We start from the raw sequence: 15,954 nt of genomic DNA, 5'->3' as shown, positions 1-15,954 counted from the left end.
TTCTATTAAACAGTACTTGAAAGGAAGCCTACTAAAATTAAACTGTAATATTCTTTTCATAAGGTACATTATAAAATTGAATTTTATAAGATATTTTAATTCTGTTATTTTTAGGACTGCAAAAAAGTGCAGGATTGGAAGTTAGGATTGCATTGTAAGTTAATGTAATGTTAAAAATGAACACGCACACACACACACACACACACACACACACACACACACACACACACACACACACACACACACACACACACACACAATACACTATTTACTTTGTAAGAAAAAACTGACAGTGATGTTGTTATGCTCTACCAGCAAATGTATGGGATTTAAATTTCAACGAGATAAACCAAATTTGAAGAAAGTTGAAAATTTCGACTAAAATCTCTCTATTTTTAAATTTTGGAGTCATTTTTAATGATTTTTTTTTTATATAAGGCAAAATACCATTTTTTAAAACCTTATTCATATAAAATTTTCAGTAAGCCTAACCCCAGCCCGGATATGATCTCTTCTCTCACCACACTCCTTTCTTTCATTTTCCTGTTTAACCTCTGGGAATTACCGTTCAGATATTACTTCAGAGTATAATATGTATGAGTGTAAATGAAGTGTAGTCTTGTACATTCTCAGTTCGACCATTCCTGAGATGTGTGGTTAATTGAAACCCAACCACCAAAGAACACTGGTATCCACTATCTAGTATTCAAATCCGTGTAAAAACAACTGGCTTTACTAGACTTGAACGCTGTAACTCTCGACTTCCAAATCAGCTGATTTGGGAAGACGCGTTAACCACTAGACCAACCCGGTGGGTTTCTAATCCTTAATTCAATATACTTTAAAATAACCTCTCATTTAGTCCTAATAATTACTATTAATGTTGTAGAAGGAATTTTATGATTAGATGCATATGTTCATCATTTGCAATAAGTAAAACAGATTAAATCATACGAAATAACTAATCTTTGACTACAGAAGTGGTGGTTGCTGTTATTACTCAGAAAATTTATATGTAATGATTTTTTTATAAACTTAATTTATGCATAACAAATAAATTTATTACATAATTTTTTTTTGCTTTTTATAAAAATGCCAAAAAGTAAAATAATTACAGTTTTGAAATTTTGTTTTATATTAAACGAAAAAATTTGCTTATTGAAATACTTAAGTATAATATAAAAATATAAGAATTTGTATAAAAGGCTGCAACACAAGATATTTTTTCGAAGGCAGTAAACAAAACTATATTATTTGCATAATCTCATTATCGTCCTGTAATTTTTTTTTATAGATCAAATCACATTTGTAGTAAAACAAAACAATGTAATTATTTTAATGTTACTTTCCATTTATTAAAAAGAGAAGAGATAACACAGTAATTTTTTCTTTTTTTTGTTTTCAACTTGCCCTCTTTAAAATTTTTTACTTAACATTTCTGAAATTTTTGTATTTGTTACGGTAAATTTGATTAATCCGGTGATTTTGCGTAATTACCAGTGAATCTATTCAATCGCCTCCAATTGGAGAATTTTACCGATGATTGAGATTTTAGAGATTTTGACTTTTATACCAATTTGAATACTAGAATCGTGGATACCGGTGTTCTTTGGTGGTTGGGTTTCAATTAACCACACATCTCAGGAATGGTCGAACTGGGAATGTACAAGACTACACTTCATTTACACTCATACATATCATCCTCATTCATCCTCTGAAGAATTATCTAAACGGTAGTTACCGGAAGCTAAACAGGAAAAAGAAAAAAATCTAACCAAATATAATCTACCTTCGCTTCCCTCGCTAATTAAGAGTAATATATTGATTATTTAAATAATAAATTCGCCGGCCTCCGTGACGCGAGTGGTAGCGTCTCGGCCTTTCATCCAGAGGTCCCGGGTTCGAATCCCGGTCAGGCATGGCATTTTTACAGGCTAAAAAATTGTCACTCTTCCGGCTATCAAAATGGCGGTCATTTAATATTTGCCGGGCTCCGTGGCGCGAGTGGTAGCGTTCGGCCTTTCATCCGGAGGTCCTAGGTTCGAATCTCGGTCGGGCATGACATTTTCACAAACGCTAAAAATCATTCATCTCATACTCTGAAGCAATACTTAACGCTGGTCCCGGAGGTTAAAAAAATATTCAATAATTATTGATTGTAGTAGAGTTGCTATTTTAATATGTAAAATACGCTAATATGGAGAATAAGTAAAATGATCGGTATGTTTGTAATATATTGCTATTTAATAAATACACGTATTTATTAAATTCTCTAACATTGGAGGCGATTAATTAAATTCATCGGTAGGTAATTATGCATATTCACCGGATTAATCAAATTTACCGTAACATATTTATTATTCAACTTTTTTAGACAAAAATAGGTAACTTATTATTATTATTATTAACACACGCACTCACACACACACACACACACACACACACACACACACACACACACACACACACACACACACACACACACACACACACACACACACACACATATATATATATATATATATATATAATTTATAAAACTTGACACTTCTTTTTATATTTCGCTCCTTCTACTTTATTTACATTTAAAATATTTTTTACACTTGAAAATCAGGTAAATTATTTTAATTTTCTTGTGATAATTTAACATAAGCGGCAAATTGATAGAAAATTTTCAGTATCTTTAACCGCTAAAAGTTTTAAATACTGTAATGATTAAAACTACACCCGACAAAAAAAGATATTTAATTCACAATGCAAAAAAATAAAAGAAGTTTTATAAAATGAGCTGACGAATGGAACGATTCAGTGACGGGAGAGTGTGGAATGTGTTGAATTGAGCGAAAATAAAACGCCATAAAATAAATTTGCTTGATATATAATAGTCAAACAAACTAACAAACTGTTATTTATATGATTCAGTGCTCAAGGCCATACTCTTGGACATAAACATCAGAGAGTTGTTTACAATAACTCGAGGCACGGCATAACACATCCACTTTACAAATAAGAGTAACCCTTAAATATAATAAAAGGTTTTGATTTTTCCATATAATAATTTGGTTAATTAATTAAATATTACTTAATGTATTGTACAAGACTGTTGTTAATATAGTATTAAAACATCTTATATCTATTGCAAATTAAATTGAAGAAAAAATACATTAATTTTTTTGTTATTTTTTTTTTTTTTAATATTTCTTTTAGTGTGAAAAAAGAGGTCTAGGAGACTTTGTTCAACTCGGTGGAGGAGAAGGTCTGGATTTATCACAACTTTCAGTCGTGGACTCCATCTGCGGCATGGATTCGTTACCAGGTAAATAGCAAGCGTAGATAGAACAACATTATTAGTAATATTACACGTAGTAATTAATAACATTAATTACAAATGTACACAACATCCAATGTAATATAGTGTCAAAGGTACCGCAAACAGACTAGAGATGAACAGATAGATGTATACTGAACCGTGAGTCAGGAGACTTAATTGTCAATAGAGGAACTACGTAATATCAAGAGGCACAAGTCCCGTACGTCATACAATGATTGTTTGATCTTTAATTCTAAAACCAATTATACCTCATTGTAAATAATACCGGTATATAAATTAGCTTAAATTAATAAAATAGCACAAATAAAATTTAATACATACTTTAAATAAAAAAAAAAAAAAAAAAATTTGTCTAATTGAGATCCATTAATTTATTAATGAAATAAATATTTTTTTATTTATTGATATGTAACTAGCTGGTCAGGATTTGCTTCGCTCGCCCGTCCGTCTAGAGAGCGGGCTCCGCCTTCTGGACTCTCGACGCGTTCGTATGCCCATGTTTGTGACAATATTAAGTATTTTACAGATATTCATTACAGAAAAAAAATTAATAATTTTACTTAATTATATTTCTGTTGCCACGGTGTCAAAATTTAAAATAAAAATGTTAGCATATTCAGGGAACAAACCAAACGCACCATGCTTTTTTATGGGAGATATTTATTTAATAAAGTATTCAGTTTGAATATATTTCAGGATATTTTTATGCAGATAAATAAATAAATAGTTTACTGTGATCGAAACATAATAATACATTATGTGTAGATCAAATCATTAAAAAACAGATTATAAATTATAAGAAAAAAATAAAAATAAATTTGATTTAATTCCATATTTAAATATAAACACATAAAATAATGTTAAGATAATTTTTACATTAAATATAAGAATATACTACAAAATAATTTACAATTCAGAAGTTGCTATTGATAATTATATTGAGCGCGTACTTATGTACACGTAGAATTGGACGCAGATTTTATTTTTTTAAATTAGTATGATTTTTGCCGACACGAGTGGTAGAGTCTCGGCCTTTCATCCGGTGGTTCCGGGATAAAATCCCGGTCAGACATGGCATTTTTACACGCTACAAAATTGTTATTTCATTTCATCCTCTGAAGTAATACCGGAGGTATTATTAAGTGATTAACGGTGGCCCCGGAGGAAAAAAGTAGTACTATTTAAAAATTCACATCGACAGAGTAATATTTTCCATTAAAGAACATCTTTTAAATATATTTATAAGAAATTAGTCAGATTTTGCAAATAGTTCAGTAATTTATTAAAAATGATAATGGGAGTATAATAAGCCCTATCCACGGAAGCTGAAGTAATGTATTGAGTTAAATGAAAAAAAAATACCGTTGTCTCTTTTTTTTTCTATTTAGCCTCCGAAACCACCGTTAAGGTATTAACTTCAGAGGATGAATGAGTATGATATGTATGAACGTAAATGAGGTTTAGTCTTGTACAGTCTCAGGTCAATCAATCCTGAAATGTATGGTTAATTGAGACCCAACCACCAAAGAATATAAAAGTGGATATTATTATTTTTTTATTAATACTTTTTTTTTTAAGAATAAATGACCAATCATGTAGCAAAGATTGTACATTCATAAATATAAAGCCAAGGATAAGTTTACATAAATAATTTTCCAAATATCGTTCTACACTTATGAGCGGCATATTGCTAATCACAAATCCGTCCATAAATATAACAAAACTTAAAACTTTAGACCCGTCATTAAAATAAACCCTTAAACACGCCCGATTACAGAATCATACAGCAGCAAGGGACACTGTCCAGGCTCTGCGATTCGAAGGGAGTATTTGTGAAACTCCCGCCACTTTTACGTTCCGTTCCGTGAGCGGCATATATGATCTCACAATTCATTTTTCTATCTTAAAAATTCGTTCGGGCTTTTTTTAAAGGAACTCCCAAAGATTAATAAAAAAAAAAACTAATCAAAGAAATAAATATATTTATTTTTCTATTAACGTAAATTAATTTGATTTCCTCACATCCAGATTAGCATATTTCCCTTTCAAAAGCATAAATAACAGAATAATGAACGAAAATGAATGTATAATAATAAAATTAATTTACTCGTAGCACCTTGTAATGAATAATAATTATTTTAAGCAGGAGAGGAGTTAGAAGATATATTTACATGGTACCATTTCTAGTTTAATCTATAACTTAAATCTAACATGCAAAACATGATTAAAATTACGAGATAGTAACAAACATCAGGTCATACACGTTCAATTCACGGGAAGAAGAAATGATTTACTGATATTTCATTATAACTAAACGTGAAATTAGAATTGTATTACGTATTTAATCAATGGAGTTATTACATTTTTACCTTCCAGTAAATTTTTCTTCGTTTTTATCGGTTATTAACGCAAAAATATTAATTTAGCTCAAAAATTTGCTGATATTTGTGTTTGCTTTTTAATTCCACGAATATTTCATGAGTTTAGAATAAATTATTTTATAATTTAATGATTAGTTTAATCCAAATGTCTATCGAACCCATTTAAAATTATGCTCTTTCTTTACATCTATTGTGTTATTACACAATAGAAATTAAAACGGTCTACATTATAATTTGGTTGTTACAATATTTTCTTCTCTGTAGATCTTAATAATAATAAACAATTTTTTTCTTTTAAACTTTCTTATTTAGAAATTATTTAAGTTATGAATTAATAGATGAATTTTTTTTATTTATGTTTGCGTATAAACTGAATTTTTTTATAGATATTCCTTTTAAAATTTAAATAATGATGAAAAAGGGATTCTCGGGTATTTAATCTCATCATCTCATAAATATCAAGTAAATAAAAATATGACATAATTAATCGCTATCGATTAAAAAAGTTTAAAAAGATTAATTATTATTAAAGAGCAAACGAAGCCAAAAGTAAACTAATCTAAAATAATAAATAACAGTAAATGGTTAGTTTGCAAATGTAATTTTCAATTTTCCTCTGGCACATTTATATTATAGAAATCGCATTTTGATTTTAACCAGATATAGTAGTTTGACACATGAAGTAAATGCATCTTCCTTTGTTATAGTTTCAAACTGCAAACACAGCGTAAGACCTTACACCTTGTTCAATTGTTACACTGACAACTTTAAGTCCCGGTTACAATTGATTCAAAGTTCGTTTGACAGACATAACAATAAGGACACATAACAATAAATACAACTAACAGCATACAACTACAACAATCGATTTATTAATGGAATATGTATTTTGAGTCCACAAAAAAGATGTTAATATTTTTAAGTTCTAAAAATAGTTTAAAATTTATATAATTTTAATAAATGTTAGTATATGTGGTTTAATTGTTATTATAAGATTTCAAATTTTTTTACATAATAAAATGATAATTAGAGTCGTCCCTGTGCGCTCATCTGGCAAAAACAACTGGAGAAATTTTAATAAAATTTATTCCTTAAAACCTTTGGTATTATCTGGAATTAGAATTATCGCTATATATCTTATGGAGTTAAGATAATAAAATATTTATTTTTTATGTTTTTTGTCTTCAGTGATTTGACTGGTTTGATGCAGCTCTCCAAGATTCCCTATCTAGTGCTAGTCGTTTCATTTCAGTATACCCTCTACATCCTACATCCCTAACAATTTGTTTTACATATTCCAAACGTGGCCTGCCTACACAATTTTTTCCTTCTACCTGTCCTTCCAATATTAAAGCGACTATTCCAGAATGCCTTAGTATGTGGCCTATAAGTCTGTCTCTTCCTTTAACTATATTTTTCCAAATACTTCTTTCTTCATCTATTTGCCCCAATACCTCTTCATTTGTCACTTTATCCACCCATCTGATTTTTAACATTCTCCTATAGCACCGCATTTCAAAAGCTTCTAATCTTCTCTTCTCAGATACTCCGATCGTCCAAGTTTCACTTCCATATAAAGCGACATTCCAAACATATACTTTCAAAAATCTTTTCCTGACATTTAAATTAATTTTTGATGTAAACAAATTATATTTCTTACTGAAGGCTCGTTTCGCTTGTGCTATTCGGCATTTTATATCGCTCCTGCTTCGTCCATCTTTAGTAATTCTACTTCCCAAATAACAAAATTCTTCTACCTCCATAATCTTTTCTCCTCCTATTTTCACATTCAGTGGTCCATCTTTGTTATTTCTACTACATTTCATTACTTTATAAATATTTATTAAAGAAAGAAAAGTTATTTTACTTCATTTCTGTATTTCTGTTACCACGGTAAAAGAAAAAGATCGCAGAGTTCAGATCTGTATAAATATTTTATTATATGATTATTATTAAATTATTATTATTGTAATTAGCTTAAATTAATACATTTAAAAAACTTTTATGGGTTTTGATTGTTTATTTTGGGTTTCGATATTGGATTGTCAAAAGTTAAAACATATGCTTTCAAGAAAGAGAACTAACATTTATTATTATTCAAAGTTTGCTAAACGTTTGAGAGTATCTCGGTCCTCGGAAACAGCTGAAGTTCGTGATTCTGGATTAGCTGCTAACCTACAGTGTTACACCCAGATTCGGGTGCAATAAATTTTCAACGCGAGTTTCAATTAAATTCCGCACGACTTCATACTGATGTCATTGTAAAGCTATAATAGTCACATAAGAATAGAAAACTTTAGCTGTAATGTACAGATTAAGTACGCCAATCGTGGACATATCGGCGCCTTGACCGACGTGTGTTCGTATTGCCATGCTCGGGAATGGAAAGGAGGAACAAAAAGGATATGTTGTGCGTCAGGAAAGGCTCATTTATCTCCAATTCAGGAAACGCTGAAGGTTTTTGAAGCACTGTTGAATGGTGACCTTCCTAAATCCAGAACGTTTCTAAACAATATAAGAGCTACAATAGCACATTTCAAATGAATTCGTTTAGAGATTTTATCAGTATTACTCTCACAACCATGAAAATAACGAATAGAACGAGGAACGGCTAGTTAAAATATTTGTGTAAATTTTACATCAATATAAGTTAGACATCATACGTAATCTGATCATTCGGCATACACAGTACTTTAGTCCTATCTTAGAAATATCTTTTTTATACTATCGCTGAGAATGATAATATAAAATTGGCTGTCATTCGTTTCAAGTTTAAAACATTAGTAAAAATCGTTTTCATGAACCGTATGAAATCCCTATTTCATCGACCTCTCTAAAGGTGATTCTGCAATTAGCAAGCACGATCTCTTTTTCGATATTTTCATCCATAACTGACGCGGTACAATGCCCAGCCTTCACGTTATCTTCGATGTCTTCTTGGCCTTTCTGAAAGCGTTTTTACCGTTCATAAACACATGATTGTGACAAATCATCGTAGCCAAAGGCCTTTTTTAACCTTTTAAACTGTTCGCTGCACTTTATTCCGTTTTTAACGGAAAATTTCTGTGATCCGACATTTCGCTACACAAAAGATTGATGAACACAGTAATGTATGTCTTGCTTTTTCGCACGCCAAACACAAACTAAACGTTGTAGCTTGCTGAAAATAAACAAGTACGTCACTGTCAGTACTACCAATATACATATAAAACTATCAATCAACTCAATGGACAAGATACGACTCGCGCAATTAAAAAATTTAGTTACTTTTTATAAGATGTAGGTAGGATTAGATAAGCAAAATATTTATCTTAAAAAAGATATAGATAGCATGAACATTTAACCAATCAAATATACGAGTATATTCCCTCCCGTAAACAAAATTTAAAGGAATTATCATTTAATAAATTTACTAGTTTATACTTCTTAATTTTTTCGTTTTGAATAAATTCAACCTCGGGTATATTAAAAACTAAAGAAAGGATTGTACATTTATGTAGATAAAAAATATTTTTAACAATAACGTTATTCGGCGTAAAGAAAAAATAAAATGATAGAAATTATTGTCAAAAATTACAACAAACGACTGCCTTAAATTAAAAAATTAATAAAAAAATATTTCTGTGTAAAAAAAAATTAAATTAACAAAAGACAACTGGAGTAATTTATTTTTTAAAACGTAAAATAAAATTTACAAACCAAATTTCCTACCAGACAAATACGGATATATATCAAAAAGTAAACAAAAGTGAATGAATCAAAGTTATTATTTTCTTTCCATAATAAATAACGTAGGAAAACATTTTTACTTAATTATAGATTGTAAATTTATATGACTTCCTATTCAATTAGTTTAACCTTCATAAAATAAATAAAGAAAAAATACAATGAAATACAACTGCAATAATAATTATTTTTGATTAACTGAATGTCGGAATATTTTATTTTGTTAAAGGAAATTTGTTTTCCAAATATCTAGAACAGTACTGATTTTAACAAAAAATGTTACAAATATTTTTAATATTAATAAAATTTCGGATTTTTTCTTTTAATCTATACAATAAAAAGCAATAACCGAATTACTTTTTGTATTTTTTAATTCTTCTCCCACCAGTGAAAATGATTCTTATGCCATGGTTTTTATTTTAATTGACTTTATAATTAAGGATGTGAATGAACAGATTACAGAATTATTTTTTCTAGATTTCGCGGTTTCTTTCATTATTATATGTTCAAGATTAATCGAGTATGAATATGATGAGAATGAATAAAATAGACAAGAAATCAAATATTTCCTTAATTTTATTTTAGAAAAGCACTGTTACAGTAAGCATAATGAAAAAAACTATTTCATTTTTTTCTTAAGCAAGGAAAGACATTAAGTTTTTCTTAATTCTTATCCTTATTAAGGTTTTAAATGGGTATTTCAAAATAAGATAAAAAGTTATTTTTATGAAAAATAATTTTTTTTAACATTTTATATCTTTTAATATTTATTTGATAGATTATAATACCTGATAATATTTTTCTTTTTTAAATTAAATTTCCTTCGTTTAATTTAGTTAATACATAAAATACCACTAAAATCAAAAAGTAAAATATTATATATGAAAAATATATGATTTCCCCCCCCAAAAAAATCTAAGTCTTTGTGTAGAAGAAAGTTGTTGCATATATTTAAAAAAAAATATTATAATCGTGTATTTAAAATATATATACTCACGTACTTGTATAAATAAGGCAAGTGATAAAATCAAATATTTAATTGATTTAATCAATAAAACTTTAACTCCTTAACAATTAAATTAACAAACAATAAAAAACCACTCTTTTGGAATATTAAAATCGATATATATAAAAATGTCTGTATGTCTCTTATGCCTTCCTAAACTGTTCACCCGATTGCGATGAAACTTTGGTGAGTTATTTTGGGCACGTTCGCGAAGATTTCTGAATTAGTTTGAACCGCTACGTGGCGCTAGGGTCAAGATATTTTGAAAAATTGTACTAGTGGTCCGATTTGGATCATATTCAAAATATACATTTTTTTACGTGAAAATATATATTTTTGCAAAAAATGAACCCGCTAGGCGGAGCTGAGGTCGAGATATATCGAAAAATCGTTTTTAATATCCGATATGGTTCATAATCAGAATATATATTAGTTACGTGAAAAGAATGAAAAGAAATATTTTTTGCAAAAACTATACCCGCTAAGTAGCACCGGTGTCGAGATATTTACGAAACAAACAAACAAATATACAGACTTTCTTCTTCTACATGTATAAAATGAAACGTTATATGTATGTCTGCTATACACTAAAAAACACCTTGACTGATTTACGCGCGGGAAAAAGGAAAAATGGAAAACTGAAAAATGGGGAAAAGAAAAACGGGAAAAGAAGGGAAGAAAAGGGAAAGGAAAAGGAAGAGGGAGACAAATAAAAGGGAAAAACGATGAAAGGGAGGAAGGAAAAGAGTGAAGGGACAGGAGAAAGGGGGAAAGAGGGAACAGGAAAGGTTAAATTTGTGAAGTTCCATGTTTTATCAAACTTTCAACTGTTTCATTTATTATATATATATATATATATATATATATATATATATATATATATATATATATATACTCAAATCTAGCAATAGCGAAGCATTGCCGGGTCTACTAGTTAAACATAAAAAAGGTCTAAAAGCAGAAGTATTGTACACAGTCTAGTAGTGACCAATGAATTTTTTTTTGTCTTCAGTCATTTGACTGGTTTGATGCAGCTCTCCAAGATTCCCTATCTAGTGCTAGTCGTTTCATTTCAGTATACCCTCTACATCCTACATCCCTAACAATTTGTTTTACATATTCCAAACGTGACCTGCCTACACAATTTTTCCCTTCTACCTGTCCTTCCAATATTAAAACGACTATTCCAGGATGCCTTAGTATGTGGCCTATAAGTCGTCTCTTCTTTTAACTATATTTTTCCAAATGCTTCTTTCTTCATCTATTTGCCGCAATACCTCTTCATTTGTCACTTTATCCATCCGTCTGATTTTTAACATTCTCCTATAGCAACGCATTTCAAAAGCTTCTAATCTTTTCTTCTCAGATACTCCGATTATCCAAGTTTCACTTCCATATAAAGCGACGCTCCAAAATTACACTTTCAAAAATCTTTTCCAGACATTTAAATTAATTTTTGATGTAAACAAATTATATTTCTTACTGAAGGCTCGTTTAGCTTGTGCTATTCGGCATTTTATATCGCTCCGCTTCGTCCATCTTTAGTAATTCTACTTCCCAAATAACAAAATTCTTCTACCTCCATAATCTTTTCTCCTCCTATTTTCACATTCAGTGGTCCATCTTTGTTATTTCTACTACATTTCATTACTTTTGTTTTGTTCTTGTTTATTTTCATGCGATAGTTCTTGCGTAGGACTTGAATAATTACATAAATTATATAAATTCATCTACCAATGAATAATGTCAACGAAAAACAAGACAGAAAAATAAATACCGAGAATGTATACCGAAATTCAAAATGGATAAACTTAAAGATATTCCCAATAAAGATTTGTGTAATAAATTAGAAAGTCTTTCAGACACAATGAAAAAAAGAAAAATTAGTTTTTACGGACATCTCTTTAGAATGATTAACAAAAAATTTACAAAACAAATTTTAGAATCCCTTAATTCTAAAAAAACAAACAGAAAATTATTCAAATTGGTTTCAAGAAGATTTAGCAGAACTAATCATAACAAAATAAAACCCATTAAAGACGGAAACAAAGTAAGAAAAATAGTAAAAAATAAAAACCAAAGATTCCAGGAGAAACCGAAATCAAAACATGGTCAACATAGCAAAACAGAAGAACAAAATAATAAAGCAATATCCGAAAAAATGAAAACTAACTAACAAAAAAAGGAAAGCATACCAGAACGCATATAACTAGTAATCGATTTAACTACCCCTGTAATAGAACGATTCTAAAAAAAAAACTACTAATTTTTTGTATTTTTATAATTTGCTCAATTCTGAAGATAAAAGGAGATACAAATAACAGGAAAATAATTTATCTAAAAGTTACATTTGAAGTTTGTGTTTTCCCCTTAATCATTTTTTCTTTTTAAAGGTAACTTTAAAAATCAATATAAGAAACCTTTTTTTTCAGACTTGGTGGAAATTTAAAAAAAATCATAACGTATTTATGTTTTACTGGATATTTTTTAAACTTTAAAAGTAGATGTATAAAGTATTTTTTCAACCTCAATATTCTGAGTTATTAAAGAAAAAAACACATTTTTCACTCAGTACTCATCCTAACTATTCTTTTATGTCTTTGTAGAGCTTTAATAAGTGAATAAATTAAACATTTAAAAAAAAAACGACCCTTTATTACTCTTTCTTATTCAATATATATATATATATATATATATATATATATATATATATATATATATTCAATTTATATATTATTGTTTTATTGTTATTTTCTTTAAACAAAGAAAATAAAAGTTCTTTTTATGATTACTTTTATTAGACATTTTTAAAAGATGTAATTTCTGTCGCCCACAGAAATTCAGACATAAGTAATTCAAAGTTACTTGACAAATTATACTTCTAAGTAATTACGAACGAATTTACTAAACTTTAAAGCGATTTCTTAAAGCACTAAATAAGAGTTTATAAGAAACTTTCACACACCAAATTAGACGCATAAAGTTTCTGCTGATGTTACACTTACAGAAACAAGGAATATATATATATAGGGCAAAACGTACTTAAGATTAATCATTTTAGGTGTTGGTTGAAAGGCAAAGGAAGAAATTAATGGAGTAACTCTCGCCACATTTAGACGTATACATGGCAAACGACTCTCTGTATTACATTATAGTACACTTACTGTGTGCATATACTTCATCTAAATTGTAAACTTAAACAAAACATATCAATTCAGTACATAACACTTACGTTACTTAATGCTATATTTGATAAATCAGTAATTTATTTAATGTTAACACATAAATACTCTTATTCAACTCACTGATAAATAAATTAATTAAATATACAAAGAGTGAAAAACCAGGAAAAACCGCAGTACAAAACAGAATGAAAGGGTGTAAAGCTAATCGCTATTGATTTTAGTTTATACAAGGGAAAGTGAAAAAAAATTAAATATCTATAACGAGAAAGACGTTTAAAAAATTAACTAACAGTTATGATTCAGTCTTTTTGAATTTAATTTAAATTTGAGTAAAATACGGATAATAGAATGTAATAAAAAGAAAACTTTGTAATCAATTAAATGATATTACATAAAATTAAACATAAAAGTAATCAATCAATAACACTGTATCAACCTTTAGGTAGTAAAATTATTAAGAAAAAAATTAATGGATGAAATTAAGACGATAACAAAAATCAGAAAAAGTTTAATGAGACAAAGAAACACAGAATAATATATATATATATATATATATATATATATATATACGGTTTAATGCGTCTTGGTATTTGAACATTATTAAAATAATTTTTATATTGACTCGTTTACAGGCTTTTTTTAATTTTTCCATAAAAATTACAAATGCAAAATAAAATTTACATATTGTTTTAGTGTTTTTTTTAAAAGTACACACTTATGCAAATTTTTAAATATTTGTATAATTTTTTTTCTTTCTTTTGCCTCTTTTACCCCGCCCCCCTAGAGTCGACCCACAATTCAGCATAAATACAGTTCCAGGGGTGCCATCGTCTCAAATTGCCTCGTTAGAATTCAAGGTTTCACACAGGAAACCGGACCCGGTCTTTTGATTATTCGCCATGCCTCAAATGAGGGGACCCCGAAGGGTCCCACACCGGGACTCCGGTCTTGCCTCTAGTAAGGAACCCCTAGACGGATCACCCACCGGGACTACGATCTGATTTACCCCATGGCTCTGCCAAGAGTCCCTGTCTATTCATCGGTGATGAGACGCCGGAGGGTCCCACCACTCCTGGATGAGGCTCTCCCGCGTCGGAGCCACCACAATTCTACGCTCCATAGTTAGTACACCGGTGTACATTTCTGCAACCTCAGCCCCCCAAATCTTGGCCAGAGATTTTGCAGGAAGTGCAGCGGGCTTCGTTCTGGCAATTCATCTTGACATGGCCAACCTCCCCGCAGTTGATCGGTCGCAAAACATTGACCGGTCCTGTCAGGACCACTACGCAGCTTCGCCCGGTGCCCGTTTTCCAAAAACGGAAGCACCGTTCTTCCAGCGATCGTTACATTACTCTGCAGTCCATCCATCCAATTCGCACCCGGCCGTCGTGCAGCAATCTATCCACCAGGATGAGTGGCAGAGCCAGCGTCACTACCTGAGTGGCCTCGTAGGCAGGTCTCATCGAAAGCACATCAATCGTAACAGTCATCGGTAACACAACGATATTTTTTCTGAAATAAACTTCTGCGGTTAAGGCATCCACATTCTTAATAAGGAGATGAGCCCGCCTACCTCCCCTACCTCCCAACACCACCGTAACACCATCTATCTTCTCTGCAATCTCCCTATGGAGCCGCTCAGCTACGTCCTCCTCGGTCCGTACTCATTCTCCCCCTGATCCTGACAGACAAAGAGGGCACCAGATTCGCACGGCGATACACTGTCCTTCACAGTTTGCAGGAGGTCCGCAAAGGACCTGCTCGCCGCTTTCTCGACCACGGTTGCTGTAGGCGACCCCACCGAACTCTTCTCTGGAAAATAACTCTTCAGCACCTACTCACTCGATGCCCAGTCGCCAAGGAATGACTGGAATTTACAGCTACTTCTTCCGCTAAAATATTCCACTAACCAGCATAAGTAGCTACCAACCCGTCCAGGAGGCCCGCAAAAACACACCCCAATATCTGCCATCACCACATCAGGGATGGCCTTCATAAGGCTTTTAATCATCCTGTCCTCCCCCTTGGCAAGTCAACGACAATAACGTAAGTGGTCCGCCCAACTTCAACTGCATCACCAGATAAAACAGTGGTGCTCGACTTATTGACAAGCACTTATCCTGCCTATAGACCACCTTCACTAATTAGTTTCCCAATCAAAGGTGCCCGATAAAGGGCTGGGGAATGTTGAGGATGGCCAATACCCACGCTAAGTCCAGCTGCCACGCCTGAGAAGATTCATCGATTTCCCCAAGATCTGTCACCAGTGTAGAAGAACAAAATATCTTTTCGGCCAATATCTTTTCATCAGAGACCCCTTCAGGA

The 15,954-nt window shown here is 30.8% G+C and overlaps 1 protein-coding gene and 1 long non-coding RNA gene across 5 annotated transcripts in view; one reads left to right on the top strand and one right to left on the bottom strand.

Moving 5' to 3' along the window:
• LOC142330220 (corticotropin-releasing factor-binding protein) overlaps positions 1–15,954 on the top strand; it is a 395,376-nt gene that overhangs the window by 337,703 nt on the left and 41,719 nt on the right. Inside the window, exon 6 of the mRNA XM_075375367.1 lies at positions 3,208–3,316. Coding sequence (XP_075231482.1) covers positions 3,208–3,316 — 109 coding nt within the window. The remainder of the gene's footprint in view (positions 1–3,207; positions 3,317–15,954) is intronic.
• The window catches only part of LOC142330221 (uncharacterized), a 373,896-nt gene that overhangs the window by 337,711 nt on the left and 20,231 nt on the right, over positions 1–15,954 (bottom strand). The window lies entirely within an intron of this gene.

Source organism: Lycorma delicatula, chromosome 9, assembly GCF_047948215.1.
Source record: "Lycorma delicatula isolate Av1 chromosome 9, ASM4794821v1, whole genome shotgun sequence".
NCBI classification, from domain to species: Eukaryota; Metazoa; Arthropoda; class Insecta; order Hemiptera; family Fulgoridae; genus Lycorma; species Lycorma delicatula.
Note: the sequence above shows the minus strand (reverse complement) of the source record. Positions and strands in the feature narration are given on the sequence as shown.